We start from the raw sequence: 16,757 nt of genomic DNA, 5'->3' as shown, positions 1-16,757 counted from the left end.
AGAAAAGCAATCCAACCAGGTGTTGTAAAAAAAATAAACTCTTAATCCATATGTACAAAAAAGAATGAAAAATAGAAGAAGAAAAATCAAGCAATCCAATTTAAAAAGTAGGAAACATTTGAAAAAATTCCATCTGTAAAAATAAAAAAAATAAAAAAGGATAACACACTAAGTTTAATTCTGGCTTAATCTCGCTGCTTACTCTCCTCTGTCTTCAATTTTAATTTAACTTTTGTTTTTTGGGGGGTGACCTCTTCTCTAATAATAAAATTTCTCTCACCAATTTGACACACTTTCTCTCCTGCTTTCCTTCCGTCCTCGAGCTATCCCAACTTCAGCAGCTTCAATGGCTGCTTCTCTGTCATCGGAAAAAAGAGCTTCTCCTGGATCAATCAGGGATTTTGCGATGTCCTTGAGATCAACAGGATGTGCCCTTCTCTATCACTGTCTCTACGGGATGGTTCAGGTCCAAAAGGACCATCCAGCGGCAGAGATATCGATGGCGACCGTGGAGCTGCAAGATAGAATGTCATATCATCGTGACGTCAGCTCTCCTTCCTAAGAGCTTAATTACTGTTATGGTGTAAATAGAGAGGGTCCTTGCTTCAGCTCTGACTGCTGCTGCAGATGAATTCCTTTTGGTGCCAGAAGAAATCTTTGAACATGTGCTCAATTTTGTTTTGATAGGCCCCCACAGTTCTGTACCATATGTCTTAGGGTATGAAATTATTAACTCTTACTTAAATGTGATTTTTTAAAAATGGTTTAGAAATAGTATTTTTAAACAAATCATCTTGCAAAGAAAGCTTTGTGTTGTTGTTCCTCAGGTTGAACACACAAGGTTATTTTGTGTATTGAACTTTCAGGGATGGCTTTCCTTCAAAAATAATAGCAATGAGCACCAGATTCCTTGAGCTGGAAACATGTGGAACATTAAACAGGACCATATCTTAGTTAAGCTTAGGGAATAAATGTGCCTCTTGCACTTTCCCATTTATGAAGGATTTTTTATAGTGTTATGAGCACATCAAGTTCACTTTCCCTCTATATGGAAATAACGGTCTGAAGTTAGTGATAATAATCCAAAAGAACTGGCGATAGTTACCATTATGGAATCTTCAGTGGCATTTAAGGCAGAAAAAGAGAATAATACTGTAATAGGATTTTCCATACAATTATTTATATTTTTTACATCAAGTAAGGTTAACCTATTTTAAATGTTGTACTTCATGCTATGTGGCTGAACATGATAATTTCTTTTGCAACTTTGTACTCTTACAACTTCTGTTTCAGGCTAATTGCTAATATTGCTGTCTGCTTGATATCTATCTATCTTCCAATAAGAAGGGCTTTTTTTTGTAGCATTAAAATAGCAGCATCATTACTGCAGTCTGTTGCACTCTATTTTTCTAATTTCTACAACTTTTCCATTTTGGAAGAAAAATTACCTATTTTTCGTACTGTTAGAATTAATGTAACTTAATATATTTATTGTTGGTATACTCTGAGGTAAATAGATTGTTGCCAATGGGCATTTCAAAACTATATCTAAACAAGTGTGAGCACTTAGCAACATGGCTAATATTGTTTTTGTGTTGCTGAAACTGAATCTGTTTGTGATGAAAAAAAAATGCTGTGAGGGTGATTTTACTGGCTTCTTTGCCAGTAAATTACCAGAATGATAAATTGTTTTGCAAAGAACAATGCTGAAGGACATATTAAGAAATGCATGAACCTTGTTGAAAGGGAAAAGCTTGATGGCTAAAACAAGCAAGATAATATTTGTCTTACCCTTTTCTGCTATATGATTTTTTTGAACCTGTAGGAAAAGGACTATGGTATTCAGAAAGTAAAGTCGATTGGATTCCTACCAGGATTTTACAATCCCTAAATGAATATGTCAGAGGCAATGTTGTTTTGGAAATAAATAATAATAAAAGTAATCTTTGTATCCCAAGTATCTCTGTCTGTTAATTTTGAATTAAATATTATCTCATCGTGAAACAAGATTGTTATGGCAATTGGCTGTGAAACCTTAAAATGCCTATTTCTTCGACTTTTCTGCATTTCATGCTTCTCTACATGTGGGTATACATCAGTGGGTCTCAACCTTCCTAATGCCACGACCCTTTAATACAGTTCCTAATGTTGTGGTGACCCCCAACCATAAAATTATTTTATGTATTCCATATTTTTTTGAAAATATGTGTTTTCCAATGGTCTTAGGCGACCCCTGTGAAAGGGTCATTTGACCCCCAAATGGGTCCTGACCCACAGGTTGAGAACCACTGGTATACATCATGAGCATGCTTAGTTTATGAGCAGGAACACATAGAATAAAAAACTAGAGCATAGGATATTTATCTTTCCCACCAGGATAAGTCAAACCTGAATTAAAATTATACAAAGAGAATGCATATTCTTTGTACTATCATGTGTACTCAAGAGTGCTTGGCTTAAAGGAAAATACCCTTTATCCTGCTTGGGTTGGAGGAGTGAGGAGACTGGCTGGCTGGTGTTGAATGATCTGAGCTGGCTGGAAGAGATGGAGACCATGGAGTACCTTCAAAAAGAGAATAAAGTGAAGTCTCCTGGTGAGTTACTGATGGTGTAACCTCGGCTTTTGTGCTGGCATTGAGGTTTTTCCCATAAACTTCATTGAACATGCTGTTTGGATATCTTTCCTGATTAAGAGAGAAGCCTGTGAGCGATAGGAAAGATGGTGCCTGTGAAATCAGATCTGATGGTTTCTCCAACAGTGATTTCTCAAAACCCATCCTCGGCATTGGGTCCTGCTCTGGGTGGAAGACTCCTTGCTGAAGTTTCCCTCTGTGATCCAAGTTGGCTTGTTGTTGTGCCATACAACGCGGTAATCAGCCATCCCATAGGAGTCCCAGTAAAATTCTGGCGTCTTGACCTCTGAGGGATTCTGGTTAGCATAGGATATTTATCTTTCCCACCAGGATAAGTCAAACCTGAAGTAAAATTATACAAAGATAATGTATATTCTTTGCACTATCATGTGTACTCAAGAGTGCTTGGCTTAAAGGAAAATACCCTTTACTTATTTGTTGTTTAGACTGTTCTTCAACCATTCCCTGAACCTTTGAGCCCCATTTTCCTTCCTGTTCATAAAACAAACATACCTCCCCCTAAAATTCTGGTTAGTCATTCATTTATATCCTGGCATGTGGCAGTTCAGTAGGCTGTGAGGGAACTCAGAAAGAAGAAGTGATTGTTTTAGATGTGCATGCAGTGACATGCTTACTGGCTAAAGGGTATAAGTGCACGGGGATGCTTGGATAGAGATGTAGAGAATGTCAGCGAGGAAGAATCCTACAGATATTCTAGTCAATGATCAGTGGTATCTTTTGAAGAAATAAGAGAGCTCCATGGTGAAGATTGGCAGAGATGTAACAGCAACACTCGTAATCAAGGCAGTAATATATCAAAAATGAAAACAATGAGACAAGAGGTCAAGGTTACAGGCAGGTTCACGGAAAGAATTGTGATGAATGGTGTCCTGAACTGTAAATTTAATAAAACAATTTCTTCATAACAGTAGGTACTGTGATCCTGGTCAGAACATTTAAAAAAAAAAAACCAATCAAGTAATTAAAGTAGATAACAATTATAATGTAAGAAATTTCATTTCTTCTGATTATTACACTATTGTTAGCTTGAACTCAGATGTACCTTTGGTTGCTGTGCTGAGAATCTGCCCATAGTAATGCAGTTGAATTAGGAAACACTCAGTGATTTAAAGGAATAACCTACACAATTTCTGTTTCCTTTTATGTTTTTTCCCCCCCTCTTAAGTGACTAGACCTGCAGAAAAGAAACTTTGCCTTTCTCCTGTTCCTCCTGCTTCTCAACTGTGTAGCATTCCGTGTCCTCCTGATTGTGTAGTTTCTTCCTGGTCAGCATGGGACCCTTGCGTTCATGAAGACTGCCAAGAAATTCAAGGAAGAAAAGGTGAATTTGAATATGAAGTTTCAACATAATGTTGTAGAGTATTTCTTTAACCTGATGTTCTGCAGTTGTACTGGATAATATTTCCTTCCAGTTTCCCCTGATATGCTTGCCTTTTTATTTCCTTTATAAAGTGTGCTTCTTTACTGTGTGTCCTAATTTTTAGCAAATCATAGTTATTTTGCAAATCAGAATTGTAATCCATGACTAAATTAAGTCCTCCTTGGGTGTTTAACTGAGCCTATTTTTTTGTTTCATAAGAAAGCAGTCCAAGATTGCACTCACTAACTATCCAGTACCCTCTACTCTCTGTGTAGCTCTGCTATTTCAAAATTAGGATTTTATGTGCAGTGCCTACTCATACAGTAAAAGTGTTCCACTTCCCAACAGGGGTGTCTCGAGTGTATGTGTCCAAGTGGACGAGAGGGCGGATATGGCATCAGATTGCAAGCCCCATTCCTTTCGAAGGCATGTAATTTTGATGCAATACAAAAAGGGGTTGTAGTTAGTTCATATTACCATATCACCTGAATCTTACCTGCTTTGACCTTTTTCTTTAGACACCACTGCCTCAAAGGTTTACTAGAGCACGGGGACCCCAAAGTCATGAAATGAGTCCAGGAAGCATATGAGAATGAATTTCTGATTAAAACTAATGTATTGACAGAACAGAATATTTGTACTTCAGAGTTGAACTGTGGGGTCCTTGGTGCTCTCTCGGTGGTTTTCTTGCAGACGTTTCATTACCTAGCTCGGTAACATCATCAGTGCTAGAGGAGAACTCTTCTATCCTCTAGCACTGATGATGTTACCTAGTTTGGTAACAAAGCTAATGTGCTTTATGCCAAATTATGATTTGCACATGATTATTGAAGAATTCATGCATATAAAGCTCCTTTCTACCTATTTAACAAATGTGGATTTGGATTTTTAAAATCATCAAATGGGAGTTACTCTGCCTGTACTCTGATTCCTCCCACGGTATACGCTTGCGTAATGTAGACCTAGAAATCAGTAAAGTTATAGGTGGGAGTAGGATTGTTCAGCCACACATTTCTCCAAAAGTTGAATATTATAAGAAAAGAGCTCTATTATGTATAGTTTGCTATTGAGCAAGTTAAATAGTCTTTTTCATAACCATGCAAATAATGGAGAAGCAGTCATGTTCACCAGCGAGTCTATCCTTTTTCCCACATTCTCTCAATACAAATGTGGCACATGCTAATGTGTAATTTCCTACATCAGAAATAGCAAGGGAGAATTGGAAAGTGGGAAAAATACGTAATGAGTCTTCTTTTCTAAAGTGCACAAGCATGATTTGATCTTCTTTAGGACGTGCGATGTAACCTGAGAGATTTTTAACAGCACCTTCTTGTCATTTCATTGTAAATATGCAAGGCAGCTTAAAAGTTAGCAGAGCTGTCTAGCCAAAGACAATGAGCTAGAATTGTGAGAAAATGTGTTTCTTGCCTCTATTGTATTTGTTCATCTACAAGATAGATTGATAGTTGGAAATTATTCAGTATTGTTTCTTCCCTCTGATTTTAGCTATTTGCTCCCCCCCCTCCTCTTAGGTTTCAAAATGAGGCACAGATACATCGTTGTGGATTCCATTGGTAATGCTGAGAACTGCCCACATTTGATAGAGGCTATTCCGTGTGACAATCCAATGTGTTATGACTGGAGCATTTCAGAAGGAAACTGTTTCCCTTATAATGGAATATGTGGACAAGGAAACCGTGTGTTGTATGCCCAATGCAAGAACAACAATGGTATGTAGCTCAAAGATATTTCATTTAAAACTATGCTACACTGGGGGTCCTTGATGCTCTCTGAGCTTGGTTGTTTCCTTGCAGATGTTTCATTACCAAACTAGGTAACACCATCAGTGCTAACATCATCAATATTGCATTAATATTCAATATGTTTTATACTGTCTATCTTCTACAAATAATGCATGATGTACATCTTAAGTTTGGATGTGGATTTTACTAAAGTTTGTGGCATTATTTTGTATCACACTTTGTCTTGTGAAAGCACGTTGCTGAATAATTTAATCAGTTCTTTCTAGCACATCGTTCTACTCTCTTTGTGGACTTCCACAAAACCTTAATTGCCTCAGTATAAGAAAAAGAGAGATCCCCACAGTGAAAATTTCAGGGCTGAGGCCTAGTTTTCAGTGGGTTGTTGCATGGATTTAGCTCCACATGTGTAAATTGATAGTTATATTGGCCTCCGGCAGGAGGTGTTGGGGGAGATTAGACACTACTGGGCTACAAGTAGAATTTGTGCGGTGGAAAAAAAGCATGCTGAAGATAAAATCCTTGATTGTACTTGTGTAAACAAAGCGACATAGGGTAGCACAATGCCAAGGAAAGAAAGTTGATCTTACAGTGCCAAGGAGCTGGGCTTCATTGGATTTGGAAAGAAAAGCAAATATTATCAATTTGTGGCTCCAGCTTTTTGTGGCCAGTCTTATCAGGTACAGCATAAAAACCTAAATCTTGCTGGATTAGCTTGTAGGCTCCCCTAGTCCAGTTTATTGCACTACTTTTTAGCAAATGGGATGGCTTTGGGGAAGATGTTGAACTTAGACAGGAGAATATGAGCTCTCTTCCACTATCCCTTCCCCTGTGTACGATTCAAAAGATAGCATAGATTTCAGGAAATGACCTCAAGTTGTTGTTTTTTGAGAGCGAGGGAAGGAGGGAAAGAGACAGAGAGAGAAACTGTAGACTGTCATTTTAAAATCCACTTTCAAATCAATCTCAATGTTGTCTGGTAGAACTTGCTCCTGTTCCATAACAACTTTTAAACACAACCTACCTATAATGGCACATATTCTTAAAATTATTTAGTCCATGGTTCACAAATATTCTTCAATATGTCCAAAGTTAAACTATTTTGTATTAGTAAATCAAATTTCAGTGTCCTTCCCATTTAATTGTAATCTTTAGTCCTTTCTAATTCTCAGTGAACTTTGTGTCCATGGATGCTATATTACAGTTGTGATCTTGATTGAAATCCCTTGATTCCTAGTCATTCATCTCACAAGTTGACCACAAACAACAACAACAACACTAAACTCAGTTCCTGCAGTCTACTCATAAGGAGCAGCTGTCAAAAGTACACAAGGGCAACATCACAACCTCCCCCTTTTTGGCAGACACTTCATCTGCCAGAATTTGCTGTCTGGCCACCAGTCTCTGCTGCATTGTCATCTTTCTTTGGGATGCCTAGTTTGCATGTCTCCTCATTAGAAGTCTAAGAGTGACAATCCTCTGAGTGTAAACAGAATTATCTCTCTGCTTTGTCAGTTATATTTATAATAGAGCAAATTCTTTTTGTGACAGTGGTGTGATTTCTTTCCAAGAATGTGTAACCTTTCTCAAAAAGGTACATCAGCATTTGCATTCCTTTCTAACCATAGCCATTACATGCAGACACAAGATTTACTTTAAGGTTTTATGACTCATTGCTGAATAATTTGTCCCATAATCTGAGTGGGGAAAATGGTTTAAGTGGTCTCTCCAAAGCATATTGTATAATTGGAATGGAATGGAATGGAATGGAAGAGAAGAGAAGAGAACTTTATTTGGCCAAGTGTGATTTGACAAACAAATAATTTGTAGAAGTTCTCAGTGTGCATGCAGAGCAACAGAGTAACAATAATCATAATACCAATAAGAGAGGGTAGTAAAGGGGATAAGGATAATAATATTTCTGCCATACAATATGGGTAAATATAACTAGTATTGTGAGAATTAGGTGTTCAGTATAGTAATGGCACAAGGTAAAAAACTTATCACTATGTCTAGTTGTTTTGGCATGCAGTGCCCTATAGTGGTGTCCTGAGGTGAGGAGTTGAAACAGTTTGTGTTGTAACTATTGGTTTTCCATTTTAGAAGGATAGCTCACACCATAATTTCCTCCTTTGAATGACAAAGGAAACAGTGTTTTACACCAGGGGTGTCAAACTTGATTTCATTGAGGGCCGAATCAGGGTTGCATTTGACCTCAGGGGCCGGGCTGGGCGTAGCCAGGGTGGGTGTGGCCAGCTTGACATCACTCATGTTGGGGACATCTGAGGTGGCCCGAGTGCTCTGCCAGTGAAAATGGGCTCCCGAATTCCGTTTTCAGCTGTGACGGCCTCCTGGTGGCAGGAGACTGTCACAGCCAAAAATGAAACCTGGGAGGCCTCCTGAGCTCCATTTTTGGTGGCAGAAGGCACTGCGAGCCAGTACTTTGCTGTTTCTAGGGCAGCCCTGGGGGCCAGATCTCGTGGGCCGAATTCAGCCCCCGGGCCTTGAGTTTGACACCCTTGTTTTACACGGTTTTTTAAACTGAGAGTAAGTGGGAATACATAGAAATGAACTGCGCCACTAATTTTTAATCCACTGAAATCCACACTACTAATTTTCCAGTGTTGCCTCTGAAACCAAGGAGTGTAGAAATCTTTTAAATGAACAGAATTTCCCCTGTTTGCTTTTGGCAAACATCATGCTTCAAATGCTTACATTCTCTCTCTCTCTCTCTCTCTTTCTCTCTCTCTCTCTCTCTCTCCCTCCCTCCCTCCCTCCCTCCCTCTCCCCCCGTTTCTTCTTGCAAATCTCATTACATTTTTAAAAAAAAATAAGGAATGTGATTCGTGTTCCAGATTCTGATGATATGTAAATGAAAACATTGTGCTGAGTAACATGATATTTACATTGCAGCATTTCAGACCCAAAGGATCTTCAATTTCCAGTCCATTAATAATGAATGAGGCACGTTTTCATGTGAAGTTTACTAACATGTTGCAGCAACTGTTTTTCTTCGTACTGTCTGAATCTATCCCAGAGCTTAATTATTTTTGATAGAGTGACTATTGTCAGATCACAAGATTGTTTGCCAAAGGGCCTATTCGCCTGTTTTTAATCAAATAAATGCTACAGTATAACTAATCTTATCCTAGCTAAATCAGAAATGTGCAGTGTCTTGAAGTAAACATGGCACCGGAAATATTTCCAAAAAGAAACAAATGAGACTGATTATCACACTGGCAAAATTACTATGTGAACTGTGAATCATTCTCTTCTTATTCCACTTTTCTCTGTTTTCAACAGTGCTGTATTAATCAAAGCTCCATTGACTTTACAGCACCAACTATTCAAATCAGAATACATAAAGACTTTATTGTGCTAGGTTAATAGGATTGCTATGGACTTCTCCATGTCTCTCCACTTGAGAGACCGCCTTCTGCCAATTACCTCCCTACGACCTATAAGATCTCATAGGTTAGGCCTCCTCCGCATTCCATCGGCCAGCCAGTGTCGGCTGGCAACCACAAGGAGGAGGGCCTTCTCAGCAGCGGCCCCAACCCTTTGGAACGAGCTCCCCGTAGAGATTCGTACCCTCTCCACCGTCCAGGCCTTCCGCACAGCCTTGAAGAACTGGCTCACCCGTCAGGCCTGGGGATAAGGACCATTACCCCGCCCGAATGTTGTATGCATGTTGCTTATTATTTTATTATGTGTTGTCGTTTTAGTGCTGTATTCCCCCCTCCCTGGTTTTCTGTGAGCCACCCTGAGTCCCCTCAGGGAAAAGGGCGGCCTACAAATAAAATCAATTCAATTCAATTCAATTCAATTCAATTCAGTAAAGCTTCGTCACTGGGGAAAAATCTAAAAACTGGATGTTGCCATTTATAATAGGTGGAGGTTTGATTTCTGTGTGGTGGTTGGATGCTCCTTGGAGATAATGAAAGAAAAGTTGTACTAATGAAATTTTACTGGAATGTATCAAAAAATATGCAGCAAATGTGATCTACACTTATGTGTGTACAATATATCACAGAAATGTGTAGACCCCCTCATATTTTGTAAATATTTAAGTATATGAAGAAATGACACTTAGCTATAATGTAAAGTAGTGAGTATACAACTTGTATAACAGTGTAAATGTGCTGTCCCACCCAAAATAACGCAACACAAAGCTAAAATGTTGGCAACAAAAGTGAGTATACCCCTAAGCAATAATGTCCAAATGGGGTCCAAAGTGTCAATATTTTGGGTGGTCACCATTATTTTCCAGCACTGCCTTAACACTCTTGGGCATAGAGTTCACCAGAGCTTCATAGGTTGCCCCTGGAGTCTTCTTCCAGTCCTCCATGACAACATCATGGAGCTGTTGGATGTTAGAGACCTTGCACTCCCCCACCTTCCATTTTGGGATGCCCCACAGATGCTCAATAGGGTTTAGGTCTGGTGACATACTTGGCCAGTCCATAACCTTGGCTCTGTGTTGTATTATTTTGAGGGGACAGCACATTTACACTGTTATACAAGCTGTATACTCACTACTTTACATTGTAGCCAAGTGTCATTTCTTCAGTGTTGTCACATGAAAAGATATACTTAAATATTTGCAAAATCTGAGGGGGTGTACTTACTCATATACTATATGTATGTCCAAAAAAGTAACTAAGGATAAAAATAATGAAGAATCAGGACAGTCCTAAAATAAAGTTACAAATCTGTATTTGAAGTAACAACAAGAAAAAAAAAAGTAAAACATTATTCTTTTGGGCTTAGGATAAAATTTTAACATAAAGCACGAAAATTAATTCCTAAGTTGGATCTTAGCATAGACTGAATGCTCCTTGTAACAAAAATATAGAAAATAGATTTCATATATGCACTGGTCTTTGGGAAGGAAAACTTATTATTAAGCAATTGGGGTGTATTGAACCCTTTTCATAATTTACAAAATAGTCTATATTTTACCTAAGAAAGTTTCCTTTTTTTGTTCCTTCCTCTTCTTCAAATCCTATCTTGTATGTCCAATATTTTCCAGAAATGTTTATATTAATCTTGTTTGGATAATAAAAATGATACTGAAATCTATGTTTATTAAATCTTTTCCCTCATTTTTTTATTCTCAGTCGTTTCTAGCAAATGGATCTATTTGAATTATTAGCACTAATACCAGCATTGAATAGATTTTATAGCTTGGCTTTTTTTCCCTTGGTTCTTCAGAAAACATTTTTGCCGAAAGCTTGAAATCTTGAGTACACTCAATTCAGGGACATAGGTAGTATTATATTAGACTGTTTCAATTTTATTTTCCTAATGTAAAACATATTATCTTGTAAGCAGTGGTGGGTTTCAAAAAATTTAGAACCTATTCTGTAGGTGTGTCATGTTTTGTGGGAGTGGCTCGGTGGTCATGTGACTGGGTGGGAGTGGCCAACTTGGAAAATGTGGTGAAACTCACTTAACAATGCTCTTGCTTAGCAACCAATATTTTGGGCTCAATTGTGGTCAATAAGTTTCCTTCCTTCCTTCCTTCCTTCCTTCCTTCCTTCCTTCCTTCCTTCCTTCCTTCCTTCCTTCCCTTCTCTTTCCTTCTTTCTCTTTCTTTTACTCTCTTTCTATCTTTGTGTCTCTCTCTCTTTTGTTTCTCACTCTCCCTTCATTCTTTCCTTCCTTCCTTTCTTGTGTGTATCTCTCCCACTTTCTTTCTCCCTACCCTCCCTCCTTCCTTCCTTCTGTCTTTCTTTCTTTTTTCTTTCTCTGTCTCTTTCTTTCTTTCTTTCTTTTTCTTTTTCTCTTTCTTTTTCTCTTTCTTTCTTTCTTTCTTTCTTTCTTTCTTTCTTTCTTTCTTTCTTTCTTTCTTTCTTTCTTTCTTTCTTAATCACTCTAAGGTTTGATGAAAGCAGTCACAAGTTTAGGGTGAATTAAGTCTTTCTCCAAAACTTAAACCAGGATTCCAACAAAAACCTCTAGGTCAGCATCAAACTCAGGTTTTGACTTTTATCCAGAGCCCACCCCACCAGCTTCATAAGTTCAGAACAGACCGGGACTCTATAGCACTCTCTCAACAGATGGGGAAGAATAAGACACCACCTATGTCTAGTCTACAATGCACCCCTTGTAGCCGTTCCAAGAAGATTCCACAATTTGATTCAGGAGATCCTGAGGGCACAGATCAACCCCCAAGTGACTTCAACAGCTGTCAGAGTGAGAGCTAGTGAACAACCAGATAATTGCAAAAAAATACAATCCTTCCATCCCCCCCACCCCCCCTCCAAAAAAAATCTGGTCAGAACATATGTTTCCCCTACCATCCAGCCTCAACCAATACTTATCCTTCCTCCCCACCTCACACACACACAGCCATCACAACTGATGAAGCTTCTTGGATGAGAAGTGTAACATTTTTTTGTTCTTCTTCCTCAAGGGAAAAAAACAATCCAGTTGCCTTTTGCAAAAAGCACCTTTGAGACATAAAGGTTCTCCTCACGTATGTGCTAGTCATTCCCAACTCACCCTTTTCTCCTTAAAGGGTCCTGGGCTGGGCAAACAAAACTGAGTGGGAAAGACCATCTGATGTAAGGATGTTCAAGGGGGCAAAGGGTGCCGCAGCGCCGAACTGGCAGCACCAGAAGTGGAGATGGCTGGGAAAGGGAGACCTGGAGAGGAGCTTTCTGGGGTGAAGAGCTTCCCAGTACAGGTGCAGTCTACCTGCACCTGCGAATTCCTGCATGCAGCAGCTTCAGGCACCTGCTCGTGGATGACAGTTCCGTTCACAGCATGTGATGCCCCAGAGCCCAGGGACTTTTGGGACCTTTGCAGGGCCGGGAACAGGCTGGAAAACAAGCCTGCTGCATCTTTGCTCTGTAAGCGGCAGATGTGCTTGTTGCAAAGCCGTCCCGTGCTCCAGCCTGGCTGGGGAAGACAAGTGCCCTTGGCACCCACCAAGCCTCCCCAACACGTGCCACTTTAGCTGTGCCAGCCACCGGTTGGGCCAGGGCAACCCTCCACCCACCCGCCCATTGAGTGGTGGCTGGGTGGGTGCCGGTTGAGTGGCGCCCACTCCCACTACTCCCCTTGAAAGCAACATCATGGAACTCGCCGCTGCTGCTGAGGGAGGGCTGACTGGGCAGTGCCCACCATTGGCCTCCCCTCCTGTGCCATGCCAGTGCCCTTGCCTGGCCTGCATGCCAAGGAGGAGGTGGCAGCGGCACATTGCTGGGTGGCAGGCAGGGTGGAGGAGAGCGTGGCACTGCCACCCTTGCCCTTGGAGCTCTTCTTGCGGGACATGCTGGCTGGGGCTGCTTCAGGGCACCCTGACAGCCGGCTCCTCCATGTACAGCCCTGCTCCCAGCGCCGCCGGCATCCTGTCCGGTGCCCATCCTCGGCAGCACAGTACTTCCCCCCCCCAACAAAGACCGACCACCCATCTCTCCAGATCTTGCGGCTTTTCCCACTTTTTCTTTTTTAAAAATGCCTCTCCAGACACTCTTGAAAACCTGCAAGGTTGCTTTGGGAGGGGGCAGACAGGCAGCATTTCCCCACCTGTCCCTGGGCACCTGCAGCCTCGGATCCTGCAGCAACTTGCACAATAAAGGCAATTAAGAATTTCTCACACTCCTGAGAAGATTTTCTTTACTGTGCAAAGGCTTGCTTTAAGGCTGCAGGCTCTGAGGCTGCAGGTGCCCAGGCTTCTGCTTCTGCCACTCGTGCCACGCTTTGCAAGCATGGTTCAGACAGGTGGGAAGAGAGAGAGAGAGAGAGAGATTGAGTGGCGACCGGGCATCCGTGGGTGGGTGAGGGCGGGCAGGCCAGGGGAGGCAGTGTTCCGGTATGGGGCCTCCGGAACAAGGGGTACAGAAAGGCATGCTAAATTTCACCATCCAGTACGCCCATACTGGTCCGTACTTGTTGAAGCTCACCCCTGCTTGTAAGCTAGGTTAGGCTACGAGATTGGCCAAACTCACACAATGAGCATCATTAATGAATGGGAATTATATGCTACATAACTTCATTGTCTTCCAGTTTATTCAGTTGATAGGATTTCTTTCTTTTTTTTTAATGAAAAAAGTTTTTTTTTCTCACTCTGAACAAGCTTGACAGGTATTGTCAGTTTGATGTAATTGCATTGTACTGTGTTCAATTGTAATGTCATCCATCTCTGCTTTTTTCAAAAGTCAGACTTATTTTTGATCCTGTTACGTGTACTGTGCTTTAAAAAGCAGCTGTTAGCTTTTAACTGCTAGAGATAGATTGATAAATTCCTTCTCATGCAAACAACCATGACCTCAGATTCTGACATTAAGACTGAGCGTCTTTGGCTGGGAGAGTTAAGCCTGACATGGATACTTAGTTTAAGTCTCTCCATTTCTAGTCCACCTTCGAAGTCATCATAGCAGTGGCACCAAAAACTGGAGCACTTCTCTGTTTTTAATTAGCTGTGGTGTTCCTGACTGAAACTATATTAGGATATTGGATATGGGTCAAATTGCAAGTGAACTGCATCTGCCCATCACAGATAACAACTCTATTGCGATATCCCACGACTTCTCATAAGGCTGCCAAAAGCATCATACTAATACTAAGTGACCCCGGCAAGAATTTTGTGATTCCCTCTGAAACTTTGAAGTCACTTGTCTAACAGCCACATCTCCTGAAAAGAAAATACAGCATTTCGGTTGCTAAGATGGCCACATACCTACATGTATAATATACTCTCATATATTATAGAAATGTTTTCATTTCTTTTAAAAAATATACAGTGGAGTTTACTTCCTTTCAAGGTTGCTGTTTTTGTTAGGGAAAGCTGTTGATTGAGACAACACATGTTTGTTCCGAGGTATCATTTCCTGGTGTGCAAAATGATGTTTTCAGCATCAACAATTATTTTATTTTCACATATACCTCTATGGAATTTCAGGGTGGCCTTTGCATCTAATGGCACCCAAGGTTTTTTCCCCAGACTTGAAATGTTTCTCAGCATTCTATTCTGTAATGGAACAGCAGCTTTTTATGAAGCCAGACAGGCAGACAAGTAATTTCCTTGACATTTTTTGCCCTCAGAACCATGGTCTTACTGTGTACTGCTAAGTTTGAGTTCTAATACAAGTTTCAAATAATGAATCATTCTGGTACCTTTCTTTTTTTAATAGATACTTGTTATTGTTCTTGATAGTTAGGTAAGAAATGCTGAATATAAGGATGGATGGATGGTTGGATATTTTATTGCTGTCCAAGGTCAGGATTATAAAAAGAAAAAACATTTCAAGCACAACCAAACAAGCATATCAAGGAAACATTAAAATTTAAATGTAGGAGTCTGATTTTGCAGCCATTCCTCTCTTCTATCAAGGGTTGTGCAAAAGACTTTTTGATTTTCTTTAGGATGGTTTTAAATATATTTGGGTTGTTTTTTTGTTTTTTGTTTTGGCTAATTTACCTAAATTTGGAAAGAATGCAGAATAAAACCACTATGGACCATTCAAAGTTACAATAACACAGAAAAAGCGAGTTATGATCACTTTTCACACTTAACAATGGTTGCAGCATCCCCATGGACATGTGATCAAAATTTGCCACAACTGCCAGTTCACTGGTACACCCCCACAAACCCCACTCATGATTGCTTCTGCATGCACCACTGCATGGTGCATCCCTCTAAGCCCCACCGGTATCACTTCTGCAATGCACCACTGGTGAATCGTCCATGCCCCCCCCCAATCTGTGATCACTTCTGCACACCACCACCACCAGTTGTCTGGTGCCCCAACAGACTCTATGGTCGCTTCTTCACACCACCGCTGCCTGGTGCCCCCATGCGCCCATGGAATAATTTCTCCATGCCACCACTGCCAGTTGCCTGGTGCACACCTCTTAACGGGCCCTGCAATGGTGTGCTTCTTCCCACAGCCTGTCATCGATCGGTGACTGCTGCTTGCTCCCATTTGCTAGTGACTTCTTGTCCCATGCAGCCAAAGGCCCAGGTCAAACAGAATCTGAGCGAATGGCCAGGGATGAAGGGCGAGGGCCAGGGGTTGTTGGCCATGTAGAATGGCCAGGAGAGGAAAACTGGCTGTAAATCAGCTGAGGCAGGTGGCTAGGGGCAACGGGGGCGTGGTCAATGGTTGGTGCCTAAACGTCCCATTGCATTTGGGACATTTGCCTCAGCCAAGAGCAACTAAGCAGCTTATACCCCAATCAATATTTCTTTAGTCTCATGGCAGTTTGTTAGAGAAGTTTGGAAGTGTATAGAATCAGTTTTACATTTTATTTACCTCTCAGTATGAATTCTTTATGATAACTAGTAGAATTTCCTACAGACTTGTCCAGGGAAACTTTCATTCTACTGAAACAAGTGGCAGCCAAATGGGCTTGTGCCCCTGCTGGATAATTCCCAGGGTTTCATGCAAAGTGGTAGAGCATTTGATAATTCAACTATAGGAGAAGGAAGCACATTGAGAGATTTGCAAGCTGAAACAAGGCATCAGTAGAGTTCATTAATGCCTATTAGATTTTTCAATTATACCCCAAAGGTATTGAGTGGGATGATGGATCAATTTCAAGAAGGACTTGCTGATGAGCTGATTTAGTAAGACTAGGCACACCAAAGAATTTGGAAGGAGTGTTTCATTGTGTTTTGGGTTTTTTTTTTGTTGTTGTTAATTGATGGGTGATTGGGAGAGTTGAAATATAAGGGGAATAATAAAGGGAGGGGATTTTATAATTTCTCTTCATCTTCTCCCCATCCCTGATAGCCTCCTTGCACACCACAGTGCTGGAGAATCCATTCAAATAGAAACAGTAAAAAAAAAAAGTATCTGCTATAGAAAAACAGAAAACAGAGAAACCTGGGCACCTGTGCAATTACAAACCAGTGGCCACAAGTCTGAAATTGTTCCAGTAAACTTTGCAGAGTCGTCTCTCAAGATCCAGCAGGATGGCTGATGGCAGGAGGGGTGGAAACAGTCAAACAATGAAGAGAGCCTCAGGCAG

The 16,757-nt window shown here is 40.6% G+C and overlaps 1 protein-coding gene across 1 annotated transcript in view; it reads left to right on the top strand.

Annotated features, from left to right (window-relative positions):
• Window positions 1-16,757, top strand: part of THSD7B (thrombospondin type 1 domain containing 7B) — a 442,486-nt gene that overhangs the window by 139,118 nt on the left and 286,611 nt on the right. Inside the window, exons 5-6 of the mRNA XM_087710996.1 lie at window positions 3,820-3,975; window positions 5,547-5,744. Of these exons, the coding sequence (XP_087567122.1) occupies window positions 3,820-3,975; window positions 5,547-5,744 (354 nt within the window). The remainder of the gene's footprint in view (window positions 1-3,819; window positions 3,976-5,546; window positions 5,745-16,757) is intronic.

Source organism: Thamnophis sirtalis, unplaced genomic scaffold, assembly GCF_051295495.1.
Source record: "Thamnophis sirtalis isolate CommonGarterSnake01/CBP01778 unplaced genomic scaffold, rThaSir2_p1.2 scaffold_1, whole genome shotgun sequence".
Lineage (NCBI taxonomy): Eukaryota > Metazoa > Chordata > Lepidosauria > Squamata > Natricidae > Thamnophis > Thamnophis sirtalis.
Note: the sequence above shows the minus strand (reverse complement) of the source record. Positions and strands in the feature narration are given on the sequence as shown.